This window comes from Convolutriloba macropyga, chromosome 8, assembly GCF_964194025.1.
Source record: "Convolutriloba macropyga chromosome 8, txConMacr16.3, whole genome shotgun sequence".
Taxonomy (NCBI): domain Eukaryota; kingdom Metazoa; phylum Xenacoelomorpha; order Acoela; family Convolutidae; genus Convolutriloba; species Convolutriloba macropyga.
In genome coordinates, this window is record NC_134475.1 from 49,221,852 (window position 1) to 49,241,788 (window position 19,937).

The 19,937-nt window shown below is 36.1% G+C and overlaps 1 protein-coding gene across 3 annotated transcripts in view; it reads left to right on the plus strand.

Moving 5' to 3' along the window:
* LOC142344786 (uncharacterized) overlaps positions 1–19,937 on the plus strand; it is a 188,127-nt gene that overhangs the window by 99,524 nt on the left and 68,666 nt on the right. For all 3 annotated transcript variants that reach the window (XM_075396725.1, XM_075396726.1, XM_075396727.1), the window contains exons 14-15: positions 3,181–3,379; positions 16,288–16,410. In XM_075396725.1, the coding sequence (XP_075252840.1) occupies positions 3,181–3,379; positions 16,288–16,410 (322 nt within the window). The remainder of the gene's footprint in view (positions 1–3,180; positions 3,380–16,287; positions 16,411–19,937) is intronic.

Sequence of the window (19,937 nt, forward strand, 5' to 3'; positions counted from 1 at the left end):
TAGAATTGGAAGTGACTGCTACTTCGATGAAAAACAACGCCAACGGGGAACAGGAGAGCTTTCAGAAGTTGATCAAACTCACTTTCAGTGCAGATGAGCCTGTAATTGCTCGCTATTTGAAGGCTAACGACGGGTGAGTTTAGTTGGCGTTATATAACATCTTTAATTTAATGGAACAGCGCTTTAAATACGTCTCTTGTTCAATTTTCATTGCGTCAGCTCTTTAGTTCTCAAGTTAGATGTATATTTTTATAAATGGTTAAATGTATATAAGTTTAAGTCAAACTCTTACTAATGTGAAATCGAACAACGCCTCCAGCTCCATACGTCTGGCATTCTTTTTTGAATTTCTGATAGGAACGTGTCATTTTCCGTTTCCAGTGCTTAATATCTCATTTTAGCAATGCAATGGGTCTTTTCAGTCACTATGAATCATACCAAAAACAATTTACAGCTCTCGATTCATTCTACCGTTTTAAATGAGATCTATAAAAAGTAAACTTGACAATGTTTTGGTTCCTATTGATTTGGCTAAATGTATATTTGTGCTTACGGATTTGGTCGGTCACTGTGCCAAATTAAGTTTTTTTTTCATTATTAATAGCCTCCTCAGCTTCTCAGCCGGCTATTATAGTGCTCCTAATTTTTTTGAATTTGAAAAGAATTTGAATTGCATTGGGGCACTGTCTTTTTAAAATTCAAAGATTTTGAATTGTATTGGGGCGCTGTCTTTTTACGACTCGAAGAGGAGTATTGGAGAAGTCCTTTTTTTACGACTCGAAGAGGAGTATTGGAGAAGTCCTTTTTTATGACTCGAAGAGGAGTATTGGAGAAGTCCTTTTTTGCGACTCAATCACTTTTTAATCAATTTTATTGGAGTGATTTTTGAAGCGGGAAATGAAAAGTGTGAAAATATTTGGAATGATTGTGGTGCTGAACAAAATGAAAAAAGCCAGCAAAATTTTTTGTTCACGTGCGGCATTTTAAAGCAGTTTTTTTTCTTTTTTTAATTAGGAGGTTCGGTTATGATTTTGTTTTAATTTTAGGCCGGTTGTGGTAGTGGTTTGAGGGTTTCTGGAAATTCATCTGAAATTTATGCTAAATCGCAGGTTTTTCAATTATTTTGCTTATTTTCAGGCTAATTTTTGCGGTATTTTGACGATTGTTTTGTTTTACCGGCTCAAATGGGTATTGAAAAGACCCCTTCTACTTGCGCAAATTTTAGATAACATTTTGTTACACTTTTGTGGGTATGAATCATTTTTTTAAGAGATATTACAAAAAAATGGCGCAAATTGGAACTATTTTTCAATTTTTCGTTTTTTTTTTCAGTTTTGTAGACAAGCTTAGACTATTATGACTTGCCTATTGTTTTGCGAGCATTTGGATAACCCAATGGCAAAAAGGAATTTTTCTTTGGATTTATATGCTTTTGTAATGTTAAAAAATTTGAAGTTTTTTAGTGCAAGTTGTTTTGTGAGTTTTTTTCATTATTTGGCCTCAAGTATTTTTGAAAAATTCACATAGGTAATTTTACTAAGTACTAGTTGTATTGATGAAGTAGTTTTTTGCGGGTACTTATTTCGGGATCTCAATTTATAACAAAATTTGACCAGATTTTTTATCATATTTTAACAGATTTGATTTTATTGTTTTTACTTTTTTGTTTTAGGGTTTTGTTTCAAGATAATCATAAATTAGTGGAGGCAGCTTTTGTCTGATGAGTAATTGGATGGGTTGGCGTTTAAATGGATTTCCACTTCGAGTCGTTTCCGAAATTCTTATGACTGTGTTTTAAGATCTGTTCAAACATCTTCATGATTTTTGAAGTCAAATTGGAGTAGCGATTTTGGTCACGCCGAAACAGGAAATGGAGCGAAAAAGCGAATGGTTTTGCGGTGTGAAGTTTTTTCATTCCAATTTTGAAGTAGAAGGAGAAAACGGTGTTTGAACAAAAATTCGCTTTCTTGCTAGTGGTTTTTTGTTCACATGCGGCAATTTTACTTTGATTTTTGCCGGTTTTTTTTCAATCGTTTAGATGGGATTATTTTTAAATGGTTTTCCCAAGTCAATCATAGTATTTCTAAGCCTAGTTTTTCTTTAAACCAAATATTCATTTCTCGCTAGTGGTTTTTTGTTGACGTGAGTCATTTGGACATTGATTTTTCTGTTTTTTTGATCGGATTTTTTCTTAGCGATTGTTTTCCCAATTCACTCATAGTCCGCTCTATGCCTAGTTTTTTGTGTAGTCCATCAAAATCCTTTGAAATGTGCGTCAGGACTACTTGTCCTGCTATGTTTTTTCAAGATTGGTTCACACAACTTCACGATTTTTGAAGTCGAATTGGAGTCGTGATTTTGGTCACGCCGAAACAGGAAGTGAAGCGGAAAAGCGAGTGGTTTTGCGGCGTGAAGCTGTTTCGCTTTTATTTTAAAGTAGATTAAGAAAATTGTGTTTGAACGAAAAATTGCTTTCGCGATAGTGGTTTTTTGTTCACATGCGGCAATTTCACTTTGATTTTTACTGTTTTTCCGATTTTTTGGATAAAATTTTTTCCTAAAAGGTTTTTCCAATCTATTCATAGTTCATTATATGCCTAGTTTTTTGTATTGAACCAAATTTCTTTTTCTCGCTTGTGCTTTTCTGTATGCATGCGGCATTTTGACATGTCTAGTTTTTTGTTTAGTCAATGAAAAGTCTTTGAATTGTACGTCAGGACTCGTACTGCTCTGTTTTTTTACTGCGTCGAATAAAAATTTTTCGCTTTACCTTAGATCACAGCTTGTTCAACAATTTGCGTGAAATTTTTTGACTTCTCTAGGCTAGGTTCACTCTTCTCTCATTCTGCTTAAAGTGCTTTTAAACAGCAGTTGCTGAGCACAGCAATTCAAATTGAACCAGTATCAATTGAGTCAGTATCAAAAAACGAAATCAGAAATAGAAACGGGATAAACCCATAAAGCCCGATTTTAGATGCCCGGTACTCGAACTTTGTTCTTAGTTAACATCTCTAATGCTAATTGGTATGGATACTCATCCCTCTGTGGTCTCACTACGAAACAGTTCAGCTTCAAAATGACATCAAAATAGTTCGTACTTTAGAATTGTTTGCAATCTACCGGAGTTTTTTTTATAATTTTGCTGTTGATTTTTATTGACTAAGTGAAATCGTGTTTTAGCTCCTGGTACGAAATTGGTGCGCAATTTGCGTTGCCACCAATGAAGCCAGGAACATCTTCATTCACCGAGATAATGCTGCAGAACAGGTCCAGGGTGTCAACCCGACTGTGGGTCTGTATCTGCAACCTGCAAGGGCTCTCCCCTCAAATGTCAGTGGTCAAGATTAAAGGTGTCAGCCTTGGGCGAAAATTCAATCAGGTTTGCAAAATAATTGCAAAGGTTTTGATTGCAAGTTTTTATTGCATTGTACATGTTTGGCTGCTTTTCTCCGGGCATTATAGGAGGCGTTGCAGAAGGCGTTTGATTGGACTGTGTGTGCTCTGATAAATAACAATCAGCGTTTTTTGTTCATATTGCTCTATGAATGTCTGCGTTTTCTTGATGAGCGAGGAAAGGATTTCGTTCCATTGCAATTTCATGCTGAGGATTTTGAAGTTTTCAAAGCATTTGAAGTTCAAGTTAATTTGGCGGGGCTGTCTGTTTACGAATCGAAGAGGAGTAATTGTGATGTATTTTTATTAATCAATGACTTCGCTTGTCACAGGATGTCAAATGCCGCAAGTGAAAATAAATATTAAGGTCAATCTGCTGCGAAAAAAGGGTCTGAAAGAGAGAGCCAGAGATAGTGACAGCGAGAACAGTTTGACCGCGTGCGGCATTTCCAAAGCTGTTTCTTTTATTATAGCTGTAAGCTGAGCGGAGCTATGTTGTGGTGATCTTGGTTTTTTTTTTGTTTCGTCGTCTGACGCTCTTTTTCTTTCTACATTTGTTCACATAGCATAGCTGTCAAAAAGTCAAAATTTCTAAATGACTTCTTTCTCTCACTAAGGGCTTTTGCGCGCGTGACGTCATTTCTCACTCTCTCTACCAAGAGTTTTTGAAGTCATTTTGCGTGGTTAGATTTTGATCATACGTGACTTACCTCACTCATAAAAATGACTCTGGCACTTTAAACGTTAAGTTTAATTTGAATTAGTTTAAGGTCAAAGGAACTCATTTGTGCAGTAAAGGTCCCTAATAAAAAATTTTAACAATCTTTATTAATAGCCGCCCGCAGCCTCTCAACGGCTATTATTTAGGTGCTCTCATTTTTGTAATAATTCGCCTTACCTTTTGATCACGTTTTTCGTTTTACTAAAGTCACGATTTTCCTCTTTGACTTCTGACTTACTGCACTCACTGTTTCAGCTGAATAGATTTTCAGTTCTCTCACGCATTCAATTACGCAATGCGGTGAATACTCTCAAAGTCGAAGGATCAAAACCAAAAGAGACGGGGTAAACCCATAAAGCCCGATCATTAAGTCATTGAGTAATAGGTTATCAAAGTTCATTAGAGTGTTTCCTAGCTGATATCGTTTTTATGCTTATTAGCTTTCTGTTTAGAAGCTGAACTAAGTATAGTTCTAGAATCCAACAAACTGCACGCCAAATTCGAACACTTTTTGAAACTGGAAAAAAAACAGAAAATTCGGTTAATTTATCTCTTCTATTTCTGTTTCAATCCCGATGTTTATCATGAATGTCGGCCGTCGCGATTTTTCGGCAATCTGCTGGCTATTTTTAATTTTTTGTGGAATGTTTTCGTACATAGCTTTTTCAGGGGCGTCGTTTTTTTAATTTATATCTTTGTCTGTTTCTATCTCTATTTTGCGGCATGCAGGTCTATTTCTCTGCTATTCCGGAAATCTGCCGCTATAATACTTTACTCTAATCTTCAATCACAAATTGTTCTTCTAGCAAATATTAAAAAGCAATAGTAGGCTTTGGATCATTTTGACAAATCTGAGGATTTATTTAACTTTAAGATGAATTTTTGACCTATTTGTTATCCTTTGAATATTTTGGACGCTTTTAGCAGTTTTTGTTTTATTTTGATTTTCTTGCGTTCCGTAGAAAGTTTTTTGTCAGCGACCTTTTCATTTGATTGTTGCCACTTTGTTTTTGAAAATATATCAACTTAAGTTTTTCGGTTGTTAATTTTGAATTGTTTTCTAGTCTTGATTTTTTCCTTAATTTTCGGTTTCTTTTTGTTTTTCTATATTGTATTTCTGTATTTCTTTAAATTTCATAAAACTTTAGATTTACTTCAAAGAATGTGTTACTGAAATGAGAAACTTGAATATTGCATAAATCGCAGTATGAAGTGCTTAGTTGCTTAGTTTTTTTTTTCACTCATTTTTGCTTTTTCGTGTGTTTTTTGTTGCTAAGCGTGTCTTGGGACGCGTTGGTAGTCTGAAGCACATTTTACATGAAGTGTTTTGAGAACAATAGTGCGGGATATCACATCTTGTCACAATTTGTATATCATTCAGTTTTGTAAAGAAATCAGGTTCCGAAGTCCTTTTTCAGTTTTTCTTAAGATCCTTTTTCAGTTTTTCTTTTTCGTAGTAGTGGATCTATTGAGCAGAATGTTTATTACAATCTTTGCTGCGGACGGTTGATTTGGGCTCCAAGTTACTGAGTTTTATAGTTTTTTAAGACCTGTTCTAACATTTTTTGAGTTTTGATGTCAATTAAAAGTCATCTTTAGAGTAGTGAAGGGAATGAAAAAGCTAGTGTTCTGAGTGCGAGCAAATTTATTCTGAAACTCCTTGAAAAGTGAAGTGTGAAAGTAGTGTTTGAACCAATTTGTTTTCGGTTTTGAGAGAGTATCTAATGGCTCTCGAGCAGTAAGTTTGAAGCAATTATTGTAAATATGTTGGTCTTTTTTATAGACCGCTTTGACTTTTCGATTGACTGTTGCTCCCTCGAATTTTTGCGTGTTCTGAATTTCTCTCTCATTCAGAACTTTAAGTAGCTGAATTCAATTGGTGACAGTTCTCTACTGAAAAGTCATCTGAAAGGTGCGCCGAATTTCGTGTCATTTTTTCACTTCACATTTTTTTTATAGTGGTATACAATAACATCTAATGACGTTATTTGAAGCCCTCTCTAGTAACTTTAGTTACCCAGTTGCATCAGTTTTCTAATTAAGCATACATGACTCTCGTTAATTGTTAAAGTGCTTTTTTAAAGCGTTAATTGTTAAAGTGCTGTTTTTTGCTATTTTTAAAGTGATTTTTTAAAATAAAAACAGCTAAAATTGGCAAAAATGGTTGAAATCATGGCTTCAGTTGTTGTAACTTTTGTCACTTTGTCCATGAGTGGAAACAATTAAAAAATATCTTTTTCAACGTTGAATATTATTATGTTGTCAAACATAGTCAATGAGAATGCTTTTTGACGAATTGTTAATTGATTTTCGTAAACAGAAACGGGATTAACCTGCAGAGTCAGTGGTCACTTAATTAGCGATCGAAACAATAATGGCGACCGACTCATCAGCTTCGCAATGAGCAATAATCTTGTGGTATCAAACACGACATTCCAAAAACCTGCTCAGACCCTATTAACTTGGATATCCAACGATGGGATCACCAGATAGATTTCATCCTGATATCAAGAAGGCGATCGAGCATCGACGATGTGCGAACCGTCTGCCAGAAGAACTGCCCTATTCAATCGGACCACAAAATGCTCAAAGCCAAGATGAAAGTCAAACTGAAAGTATACACAAAGACTGCAAAATGCTTCCGACAGGACGTCAATGCGCTCAGAACTCCAAAATTAGCCCACAGTTTTTGAAAGGAGCTAGCCCTCAAATTTGAGAAGCTGCCAAGTGGAAGCGATGTAAATTGCTGCTGGAATGGAATCAAAGAAGCACTGGCGACGTCCGCGAAAAAGTGTATACCGAAGAAGAAGGCCATCCGGAACCCTTGGATCTCGCCCACAACCCTGGAATTGATTGCGAAACGGAACAGAGCTCGGACCACCAAATCCAAGAAAAAGATTTCCAGAGAGATCAAGCGGCAAGTTAGGATAGATAAAAACCGCTTCTACGAATCCACCGCTGATGATATAATTACCGCAGACGAACATGGCAACACCAGGAAGGTGTACAATGCGGTAAGGAAACTAACCGGCACCAAAGATCCCAGCATCGACACAGTTAAAGATGAAAATGGAAAACTTATTGCTGACACAAATGAGACGACCAAGCAATGGGCGAAACACTTCGAAAACTTGTTAAATCGACCAACAGCGAACCCAGCCTCCCTCAACATCCGCAGTCAATCCCTTGCACAAGCTGATACCAATCCATCTAGTCCCGAAGAAATCATGCTAGCAATAGCCAAGCTGAAGACCAACAAAGCCGCGGGTGACGACAATCTTCCGCCCGAGCTCTTCATATATGGCTTGCATGAACTGCTCCCGCACTTCCAACACCTCCTTTTGTCTATCTCGAACAACGAGAAGATTCCAGATGACTGGAAGACAGCCGTGATTGTCCCAATTCACAAAAAGGGAGATAAGGCGAATTGTGCTAATTATCGTGGCATTTCCCTTCTTAACATCAAGCGGGCTTCAAGGCGAAGCGCGGTTGCCGCGACCAAATCTTTGCAATCAGGCAAATAGTTGAGCAAAGATACGAGTTCGACCGGCAGACCGTATCAGTCTTCATTGACTTCAAAGCTGCATTCGACAGCGTCAATGGTGAGACCATCTGGCGCATCCTCGAAAGTCACCGACTCCCGCCCAAGCTCATTCAGGTACTTCGAGCAATGTACACAAACCTTCAGCACAGTAAGAGTACAATTCACTATCGAAACCTTTCGCGATCGTCTCTGGAGTTAGACAAGGCTCGATACTTGCGCCTTTCTTATTTAACCTTGTTATCGACTGGGCAATGCATGAAGCCACCGAAAAGCAGCTCCTCGGCATCGCTCTCGACGATATGATAATAACTGATCTTGACTTCGCCGATGTTATCTGCCTACTAGACGACAACACAGCCGATGCACAGGCACTTCTCGATCTAGTTACAAAGGATGCTGCAAAAGGTGGGCTTGAAAAAAACATCCCCAAGACCAAGTTCTGCTCAGCTTGCCCCGAGGACCAAATGATCTGTAACGGAAAACCGATTGAAAAAGTCGATTCCTTCACTTACCTGGGCAGCAACCTCCAACTTGATGGTGATGTATCTCACGAAATCCGAACCCGTCTTGGCAAGGCGACAGGCCGCCTTAAACAGCTCGACAAGCTTTGGAAACAAAGATCAATTCCACCGAGAATCAAAGCTAAAGTCTACAAAGCATGTGTCCAAACCGTACTGCTGTACGGATGTGAATCCTGGCCCGTAAAGATCTCTGACACTCACCGCCTTGATTCCTTCAACCGAAGAAGACTCACAAAACTCGGTGTAGCAGCGGAAGACATCAGTACCACCATACAAAAGCGAAGGCTGACATGGTTGGGACACACTTTACGCATGGATCCAGACATGATACCGAACACTAGCCTCGAATTTGAGAAAGCTGGCAATTGGACGCAACCCCCCGGGACGAAGGATACTTGGAGGCGCTTAGTGAAGAAAGAGCTCCAACCCTTCTTGAAACCCCTCAAAACGACTCACAAGAAATGGGAGTCTTGCTGGTTCGATATCGCCAAGGAGACCGCACAGAATCGGCGTCAGTGGAGAGCCATCGTGAGAGACGTTCATATGGCGGGCAATGGGCAGTAATGCCCTACAAGATACAAGAGGTTTTGAAACCCCAATTATTTACCCCAAATCCCTCTTACCCAGTGTGGCTTGCTTTCTATTCGTGAACAATTTGTTGGCCGATAGACGGTTGTGTAATAGCCACCCTCATCTTTTCAGCCGGCTATTATTGCGCTCCTAATTATTTTTAACAATTCCAAAGAATTGGAAATGTATTGGTATGCGGTCTTTTTTAAGATCTGTTCATATTTTTTGACCTTTTGTCAAACTACAGTAGTGATTTTAGTCACGCTGGAGTAGGAAGAAGAGCGAAAATCGGGTAGATATAAGGTGTTACTTTTTTCAAAGTCTTTAAAGTGAAGTGAGAGAATGGTGTTTAAACAGATCTTTGCTTTTGAGAGGGGCATTATTTTCACGTGCGGCTGTTTGACTTCTGTTGTCGCTGTTTTTTTTCCATTTCCTCTACGAATACTTTTGATAGTCAATATGTATATTCTAATTATGCGTAGCTGGACTATTGTGCCTTTCGTGCTCGTTTTGGTATTTCGTTTTGTTTGTCAATCGGGGCTGTTCATTAAGGAGGCCGATATTGTTGATTTTCTTTGTTTCAATTTTTTGAATTATTTCAGCACTTGTCCTGCTATGTTTTTTTACTTCGAATAAAAACTTAAATTAGTTTTTTCTCGGTCGTTGCCCTGTTTTGTAACATTTTCCCGGACTTTGCCCTCTTAATCTCATTTACTATTTTTCTAAATTTCTTTTTTTTATTAGTTATATAAGAGTTTATCAAGCTTTTTGGTTTCAAAGCTGCAGGTCTTAGTGAATTTGAGACGAATTGTTTTCCAAACTTATGCGAAATTTGTTGGTAATGAGTTTTTGTAAATGAGTTCTCATTAAAGATAGGTCTTAGTTGCTCTCCATTTAGGCATAATTGTATCTGTTTAATGGTTTATGTTTATAGCCAATAATTTAATTGGCTTCGAAACCATTAACTTCCGGCTACTTTTTGAACTTTTGATTGTTGCCAGTTTTTGTTGCGTGTTCCCCAATTTATTAATTAAAATTCATATGTTATTTCTATTGATAGATGGCGCAAAAGTTTTAGTTGCGTGTTTCATTGACTCTGTTTACGCTTGTTTCCAATAAAAATTCGTAAAATCTTGTTTGCTAAATGCAGTGGTTTTTCATTTTGTTTGCATTGGTTTTCCGCAAAGTTGGTATTAGCTGTTTAAACTGACTTTATGGCAAATTCTTTTGAGATTGATGTTCTTGGGAATAATATCTTCAATTATTTAAGGTATGAAGCTAATTTTCTTCAATTTTTCTTGTTTTGTTTACTTTCGTGCGCGTTTTGTATTTTGTTTTTTGGGGATGTTCCTTAAGGATGACGATATTGTTGTCTTCTTTTGCTTTAATTTTTTGGATTGTATTTCAGGACTTGTCCTGCAATGTTTTTTTACTTCGAATAAAAAGTTAAATTAATTTGTTCTCGGTCTTTGCCCTGTTTTGTAATTTTTTCCCGGACTTTGCCCTCCTAATCCCATTAACTATATTTCTACATTGCTTTTTTAAGTCACATATGAGTTTATCTAGTTTTTTAGTCTGACAGTTTTGTAATTGTTTTCTATTTTCTTATCTGTTAGTCTCATTAAGGATAGGCCATAGTTGCTCTCCATTTAGGCATAATTGTATCTGTTTAATGGTTTAAGTTTATAGCCAATAATTTAATTGGCTTCGAAACCATTAACTTCCGGCTACTTTTTGAACTTTTGATTGTTGCCAGTTTTTGTTGCGTGTTCCCCAATTTATTAATTAAAATTCATATGTTATTTCTATTGATAGATGGCGCAAAAGTTTTAGTTGCGTGTTTCATTGACTCTGTTTACGCTTGTTTCCAATAAAAATTCGTAAAATCTTGTTTGCTAAATGCAGTGGTTTTTCATTTTGTTTGCATTGGTTTTCCGCAAAGTTGGTATTAGCTGTTTAAACTGACTTTATGGCAAATTCTTTTGAGATTGATGTTCTTGGGAATAATATCTTCAATTATTTAAGGTATGAAGCTAATTTTCTTCAATTTTTCTTGTTTTGTTTACTTTCGTGCGCGTTTTGTATTTTGTTTTTTGGGGATGTTCCTTAAGGATGACGATATTGTTGTCTTCTTTTGCTTTAATTTTTTGGATTGTATTTCAGGACTTGTCCTGCAATGTTTTTTTTACTTCGAATAAAAAGTTAAATTAATTTGTTCTCGGTCTTTGCCCTGTTTTGTAATTTTTTCCCGGACTTTGCCCTCCTAATCCCATTAACTATATTTCTACATTGCTTTTTTAAGTCACATATGAGTTTATCTAGTTTTTTAGTCTGACAGTTTTGTAATTGTTTTCTATTTTCTTATCTGTTAGTCTCATTAAGGATAGGCCATAGTTGCTCTCCAGTTAAGCATAGTTGTATCTGTTTAATGGTTTCAGTTTATAGTCAATAATTTAATTGGCTTCGACACCATTAACTTCCGGCTACTTTTGAACTTTTGATTGTTGCCAGCTTTAGTTGCGTGTTCCCCAATTTATTAATTAAAATTAATATGTTATTTCTATTGATAGATGGCGCAAAGGGTTTTGAGTTTTGGTTGCGTGTTTCATTGACTCTGTTGACGCTTGTTTTCAATAAACATTCGTAAAATCTTGTTTGCTAAATGCAGTGGTTTTTCATTTTGTTTGCATTGGTTTTCTGCAAAGTTGGTATTAGCTGTTTAAACTGACTTTATGGCAAATTCTTTTGAGATTGATGTTCTTGGGAATAATATCTTCAAATTTTTTTTAAGGTATGAAGCTAATTTTCTTCAATTTTTCTTGTTTTGTTTACTTTCGTGCGCGTTTTGTATTTTGTTTTTGGGGATGTTCCTTAAGGAGGACGATATTGTTGTCTTCTTTTGCTTTAATTTTTTGAATTGTATTTCAGGACTTGTCCTGCTATGTTTTTTTACTTCGAATAAAAACTTAAATTAGTTTTTTCTCGGTCGTTGCCCTGTTTTGTAACATTTTGCCGGACTGTGCCCTCTTAATCTCATTTACTATTTTTCTAAATTGCTTTTTTATTAGTTATATAAGAGTTTATCAAGCTTTTTGGTTTCAAAGCTGCAGGTCTTAGTGAATTTGAGACGAATTGTTTTCCAAACTTATGCGAAATTTGTTGGTTATGAGTTTTTGTAAATGAGTTTTCATTAAAGATAGGTCTTAGTTGCTCTCCATTTAGGCATAGTTGTATCTGTTTAATGGTTTCAGTTTATAGTCAATAATTTAATTGGCTTCGACACCATTAACTTCCGGCTACTTTTGAACTTTTGATTGTTGCCAGCTTTAGTTGCGTGTTCCCCAATTTATTAATTAAAATTAATATGTTATTTCTATTGATAGATGGCGCAAAAGGTTTTGAGTTTTGGTTGCGTGTTTCATTGACTCTGTTGACGCTTGTTTTCAATAAACATTCGTAAAATCTTGTTTGCTAAATGCAGTGGTTTTTCATTTTGTTTGCATTGGTTTTCTGCAAAGTTGGTATTAGCTGTTTAAACTGACTTTATGGCAAATTCTTTTGAGATTGATGTTCTTGGGAATAATATCTTCAAATTTTTTTTAAGGTATGAAGCTAATTTTCTTCAATTTTTCTTGTTTTGTTTACTTTCGTGCGCGTTTTGTATTTTGTTTTTGGGGATGTTCCTTAAGGAGGACGATATTGTTGTCTTCTTTTGCTTTAATTTTTTGAATTGTATTTCAGGACTTGTCCTGCTATGTTTTTTTACTTCGAATAAAAAGTTAAATTAGTTTGTTCTGGGTCTTTGCCCTGTTTCGTGATTTTTTCCCGGACTTTGCCCTCCTAATCCCATTAACTATATTTCTACATTGCTTTTTTAGTCACATATGAGTTTATCTAGTTTTTTAGTCTGACAGTTTTGTAATTGTCTTCTATTTTCTTATCATTTAGTCTCATTAAGGATAGGCCTTAGTTGCTCCCCAGTTAGGCATAATTGTATCTGTTTAATGGTTTAAGTTTATAGCCAATAATTTAATTGGATTCGACACCATTAACTTCCGGCTACTTTTGAACTTTTGATTGTTGCCAGCTTTTGTTGCGTGTTCCCCAACTTCTCAAATAAAGTTGATATGTTATTTCTATTGATAGATAGTGCAAAAGATTTCATTGGCTCTGTGGCTGCTTGTTTTCAATAACATTCGTAAAATCCTTTTTGCTAAATGCAGTGTTTTTTCATTTTTTTTGGCAGTGGTTTTCTACAAAGTTAGCTGTTAAAACTGATATTGTGGCAATTTCTTTTGAGATTCAGGACTTGTTAGGTCCTGCTATGCTTTTAACTTCGAATAAAAATTTTTCGCTTTTTCGATATTTTGCGTGAATTACTTTTGACTTCTCTTGGCTGGTTTTATTCATCGCTCATTCTACTCAAAATGTTTTTAAACAGCAATTGCTCAGCAAAGCAATCTAAAATGAACAGACTCAATGCCTCAAAATGAAATCAAAGATAGAAACGGGATATACTCACTCATAAAGCCCAGTTTTAGATGCCCCTACGTAAACTTTGTTTTTCTAGGTCCTTGTTACTATCTCCAATGCTTATTGGTATTGATTGTACCCCTTTATCCTCGCATTAAGGAACAGGACTATGTCTAACTATGAAATGAAGTGAAAAGAAGTTGGAAGTTTAAAACTGATTTTGTACAAAGTTCAGTTTTCATTGCTGTTTTTTTTCGATCCCAATGGGGTTATGCGAATCAGCGGCCTTTTTCTGACAATCTTCCAGGTTTGTTAATAGCCGCCTCATCTTCTCAGCCGGCTATTATAGCGCTCCTATTTTTTTTTTTACTTCGTCGAATAAAAAAATGTTTCGCTTTACCTCATTTTGCCGCTTTTTCAACATTTTGCGTGAAACCTTTTTGACTTCTCTAGGCTAGTTTCTCTCTTCTCTCATTCTGCTAAAAGTGATTTTGAGCATCAGTTGCTCAGCAAAGCAATTCAAAATGAACAAAGTCAGTATAAAAAATTGAAGTCAGAAATAGAAACGGGATAAACCCATAAAGCCCAATTTTAGATGCACGCTATTTGAACGTCGCTCCTATAAGTCTTAGTTACCATCTCTTATGCTTATTGGTATTGATAGTAGCCCCTGTAGCCTCTCTCTAAGAAACAGAAGTACGTTATGTTCAACTACGAAATGCCATCAAATTAAATCGGACTTAAAAAAATGTTTTTGTACAAAATTTTTTTTTTTCAAAATCTTCTATTCTGTCAATCCGAATCATGCTTATTGGAATCAACGGCGGCTATTTTCCGGCAATCTGCCGGGTATGTTTGTTATTTGTTCTCGAACGAAGTTTTTATCAATTAAATTACTCCTGCCTGTCCATTTAGGCGATCTTTCGTACTTTCAATATTTTGTCTGATCATTGTTTTTCGTGTGACCATTTGACTTTTTGTCCTATCCCGGAGGACATTAAATTCTCATAGATTCAATCTTCCGGAACTTGTTGTTATTTGTTCTCGAACGAAGTTTTTATCAATTATATTACTCCTGCCTGTCCATTTTGGCGATCTTTCGTACTTCCAATATTTTGTCTGATCATGTTTTTCGTGTGACCATTTGACTTTTTGTCCTAAGGAGGACATTAAATTCTCATAGAGTCATACGACTTACTAGTCTCTGATTATGCTGTTCACCCAAACCGTTCCAATAAAAATTGCGATGTAAAGGGTCGTTCTTATAGTATGACCCCAATCTACTTAGACCCTCAGCCTTTTAACCTCCAAACGCCATTTTTCCCCAACCCGCGGCTTCACTCGACCGCACTCTACCCCTTCATCTCGTTCCACACGCAATCATGCACATTCGCTCACTCCCCTACTCCTCCTCCCCCCCCCCCCCATTAAGCTACCATCCTCAACCCCTCGCCAGTCATCTGAGAGCAATTCACCCGACATTAGTCGGTAATGTTTTTTTAATTCCTCTTAATCTCTTTAACTATTTATTGCAAATATTTGATTATTGTTGGCCGTTTTGTTTTATTAAATGTTCGGTGGATACTTTTTGTCTGAGTTCACTTTTTTCGAGAGTCACAGCACAAACTGCTAATCCTGAGATTTACTGGCCATTAATTGTGCAATTCACCAAATATCTGAAGAGGCATAAATTCATGCTATAAAGGATAATTTTAGCTGTTCAATATTACCATCATTTTCCAAGCAGGCTATCATTGGGCTCAATTTTTTTCGTTTTAGCAATCTAAGGAATTTGGATGGTGTTGGTGCTGTGTAAATTGGTGTTGCCATTTGTAAGAAATGTTTACAAGCTTTCAAAATTGGATGGACAATCGAAGTCCAGGGGCATTGAGTTTCATTAAGAGTATCTCAGCTAGCTTGAGCAGGTTCCCAATTGGCAAGTTGCTGGGAAGGGCATTTTAAGGTTAAAGGGTAGTATTTAAGTTTTTGAGCCCCAAATTTTGCTTTTTTGAGTTCTTTTGTTAATTGGGTCCTTAGTTGATGTTGGTCACTGTTCATAGATATCTTTTTCAAGCTGCTGTTGGTCATGTGTGTGTTTTGGTCGTTTATGTACTGTTGATGACAGCTTTATTGCATAAAATTGTCGGATGTTGTTCAATTTTTTCGGCTTTTTTTGAAATTTTGTCATTACAGGTTTTTTTCAGGGGCATGAAAGTTGTTATTATAGATTGGGACTGGGTTAGTGGATTCTCACAGCACGAATTCAATTTAATTAGGAGCAAAACCTTGCGCAACTTTTTTTCGTTTTTTGATGTTTTCAACTTTTTGTTGCTTATTTGTCACACCAGATTTCTTGCCTGCAAGTTAGCTGTTCTGTAGAGTTTGGCTAGACGTAATCAATAATCAACCCGCTGTCTTTTAGATTTTATGGACAATGTAAACAATAACCGAAGCCAATGAATTGAAGTCTTAAAAACACGTTTGATCTCATTATGTTTTTAGTTGTCTTATTTTATTTCTTGACGTACTAATGAAGATACGTTGTTTAAGTAACTGTATTTTGTCTTAACTTTTTAATCAAATTGGTATTAATTTTCTGTGTGCTGTTGGTCCAGGGCAGCTAATATGCTTTTTTTCGTTTTCTCCTTATTCAGACTTTTTGCCTGCTTTTTCCCCAATATGAACGCTTCCAGTTTTTCCTAATCATCTTAGGATAGTGTAGAAAAAAGACAAATATGTGGAAAAATGAGTGCAAAAAGTGTAAATGTTGTTGCAAACATCATGATATAGTCTCGTATGCATACTTGTTTGAAATATTGCCGAAATAGAGCTGCTTAAATTCAGTTTACATTTGCTGGTGAACTATGCTTAGATCTAAGATCTATTTGCTCTAGAAAAATAATCGGAACTAATGAAGCACAAACACTTCGTATACAAAGTTGTCAATGTTTTATGTGAGGGTTTACGTTGACAAACTTTAACCGCGTTATGCTAATTTTGACGTATCATTATCTAAAGTTATTTAAAATTATCTTAGGTAACGTTCGATTAATGTTTGTGTTTAGGTCTCCTTTGACACACATGGCTATGTGGATTTGGGTCCAAATGGCATCAACTATGACCAGATTATTCTTACTGTCAAGACCACTGTGCCTCTCAGTTGCCGAGATGTCAAAGCCAAGCCTAAAGTGAGTGCATGCTTCATAGTTTGTCTTTTACGAATATAAATTATGCACAAGTATGTGAAGACCAATTTGTAGATAGTTTCTACTCGTACTGCGCCTGTTCCAGCAATGTTTGCCAGAATTTCAAAGCATGCCTATAATTACCTGGGAAGAGAATTGTGACATTATTATGATGATTTTTCAGTGAAACTAACTGCAGTTGATGGAAATATGGGAAACATTTCTGCTATAGCAATGCACACTGAACGTTTCTTGCACGTTCTTGGCATTTTTTATTCTGAGATTTAATCTGTTTCTTCGATAATTCTACTATTCATAATGAGTTCAAAAGGCTGTGGTGATGCTCTCGAAAAATCTTGCGGCTATGACGACAAACCTGTTTGTCATTAGCAAATAATTCTCCCTGCGTGTTTACGTGTTTAATTGCTCTCGAACAAAGTTTCAAGCAATTACTGTAAGCGTAAATTTTTGATCCACTTCTGAATAGATCTATTTCTCCACCTTTGACGTCTTCATTTTGACGTGATCTAAATTGCTCTTTTCCAGAGTTTGAGCCGCTAACTTAATTCGCTGCAGTTTAATACTAGAACAAAATAGTTGCTAAATTGGTTTCATTTTTCATTGCTCAGTCTTGCTCAGGTTTTAATGTTCTGTTATTCCCACAATTTACCAACTGAATTGTAATCGAGATCAGTCTTGTTAATAGTTAATCAGCTCGGCAAAAGGTAAAATTAATGGACTCGGGATATATTGTAAAGCTCAGTTGTATTAGAGAGTGGTGGCTTTTCATAGCTGCTACGATAAAAAAAAGTGCATGATGAACAAATATTGAGCAGGCTTCAAATAAAGTAGTGCTTTAATTGCTCTCAAACGAAGTTTAGCAATTATAATACTCATGCCGTCTTTTACTGCAATTTTTCGCTTGACCAATTTGTTTGACGCTTTTAAGTTTTTGTCCTCAAAAAAGGCATTAAGTAGCTGAGCTCTCTTTGAAGCTTTGCTAGTATCTCAGAATATGGTTAATCAAAACTGTGAGACAAAATTTATTAATAATAGCCACCCTCAGCCTCTCAGTAGAATGAGAAAACGGTGTTCGAACAAAAATTCGAAACAAAAAACTTCAAGGGCCAATGAATTTTATTTCAGGTCTTGCAGATATAATCCTGGACCGATTTCAGAGACAAAAATTGGTTTTGGACCTATTTTCGAAACAATTATATTTAAAGGGATCAAATTTTGCCTTTGGGTTAAAAGCTTCAAGAGTTCTAGCAATGAGTTTATTTTTGTTAAGTTTGTTTGATTGTTTCAGTTTCTTTTTTGGTATGATTTTGTCTGTGTTTTGGCTGGCATTGTTGATCTGCTGGTCAGGCAGAGTATTTCTAAGTTTTCCAGTCAATTCTTTGGATTGTTTTTTAGGAATTGTCCTGCATGTTTTTTTATTTTGCTTTACCTTTTGATCACGTTTTTTATTTTACATAATTCACAATTTTCACGTTTGAATTTTGATTTTCTTTACTCACTGTTTCAGCTGAATGGATTTTAAATTTTTTCACGCATTCAATTACGCAACATGGTTAAAACTGTCAAAATCAAAAGATCAAAATTAAAAGAGACGGAATAAACCGATAAAGCCCGGATGTTAAGTCATGGAGAATATGGTTTTCGAAGTTCAATAGTGTTTCCTAGCTGAATTTGATATTAATTGCTCTCAAACGAAGTTTGTTGCAATTATATTAGTCCTGTCGGTCTTTTTTCTATGCGATTTTTCGCTTGACCAATTTTTCGTCTGACGCTTTTGACTTTTCGTCCTCAAAAACGGGATAAACAGGTAGCGCCAAAGGGAATTAAGTGCTCTTAGAGCCTTTCAGCTCTCTTTCAGCTCAAACTGTTTTGGAGACTTATAATTATGGTGTGAAGAGCGGTTCTAGAGGTTGAAGATCCCCCACCCAACTGATGACCCCCCCCCCCACTATTGCCCCCCACCCCCCCCCCCACTGCGCTGTTGCCCCCCTTCCGACTGTTGCCACCCCCATTAGCATCCCCCCATGGCTACTGACGAACAACCGCTCGCTGAAAACACGCAAATTTATACAAATTTTCACAATTTTTTTCAAGCTTTTTGAAAATTTGTCATTTTTTGTAAAACTTTTGTCAAATTTTTGAGTTTTATCAACCCTAGATGTCAAGGAACCCACTCTATGATTTGATAATAGGTTACTGTACAGTTTCTAGTGGTAATAGAATGAGAATGGTTTCAACGTTTCAACTTCGCGAATTTTTGCAATTTTTGAAAAAAACTTGCAAATGTTTTCAATGTTTTTGAAAATTTTTGTCGGTTTTTAGGTTTATCCAGCCTCAAGAGCCAAGGAGCCTCCTTTAGAGTATGATAACAAGTTATTGTATAGTTTCTAGATGCAATGGAGTGTTTTTAAATTTTTTAACATTTACGGAGTTTAGCATTTTTTTGAAAAAATTTTGGCAATCTTCATGTTTTTTAAATTGTTCATAATTTTTTTAACGTTTTTCCAGCCTCAAGAACCAAGAAGCCTCCTTTGAGGTTTGATGCTAAGCTGCTGCTTAGTTTCTGGAGTTAATGGAATGGTTATCATTGTTTTAATGACTCGAGTTTTAGAAATTTTTTGATAATTTTTTATTTGAAAAATTTTTGAAAAATTATCATGTTCCAAGTGTATGGATCTTTATGAGCCAGTGAAACTGTTTAAGGCTTGAAATAGGCATACTAGATGATCTTTTGAGACTATGGAATGGTGTTCTGAAGATATTAATATCACGAATTTTAGCAAGATTTTGTTAAAATTTGCAAATGTTTTAAAAATTTTTGAATATTTTTGTCCTTTTCTGAGTTTAACGATCATTACTGGCCAACGAAGCTTTTTAAGTCTTGCAGATGGGGCACTTGACAAAAATCCAGAGCCAAAAAATGTTTGAACAGTTTGTAACTGCGAAATGTTGAAACTTTTCTTTGGAATTTTGTACTTTCAGTTTTTTTTCTGTAAGATTTAAATACTAACAAGTTTAGAAAACTTGAAGTTGTAGAGTCGAATCTCATCATGGAAAAAATTCGTAGCTCTCTCTCGCTCTCTCTGTGTTGGCTGGCGTTTCTTTCCTTCTCCTTCTCGCTCACGTTTAATCTCTCTCTCTCTCTCTCTTAATTCTTTTGTTGATGCCGCACTTCAGCGGCTGTTATGTGGCGTGATGTCATCGTCTATTACCCTAATATCAGGCCTCGTCAATCAGGCTAAAGCTAACCTCACTAAACAGTGGCTAGGTACTGACGAAGCCAACCGCTCGCCGGTCGTTTGAGAGCAATTCGCCCGACGTTAGTCAGTTATGTTTAAGCTTGTTAGTTTTCAGTTTAGAAACTGAATTAAGCAGAAACTAGTTTTTGACTGCAACTGAATCTGCACATCAAATTAGAACACTTTTTGAGACTAAGAGAAAAACAAAAAAGTTGGTCTATTTATCTTTTTTTTCATATAATCCTGGACCGATTTCAGAGACAAAAATTG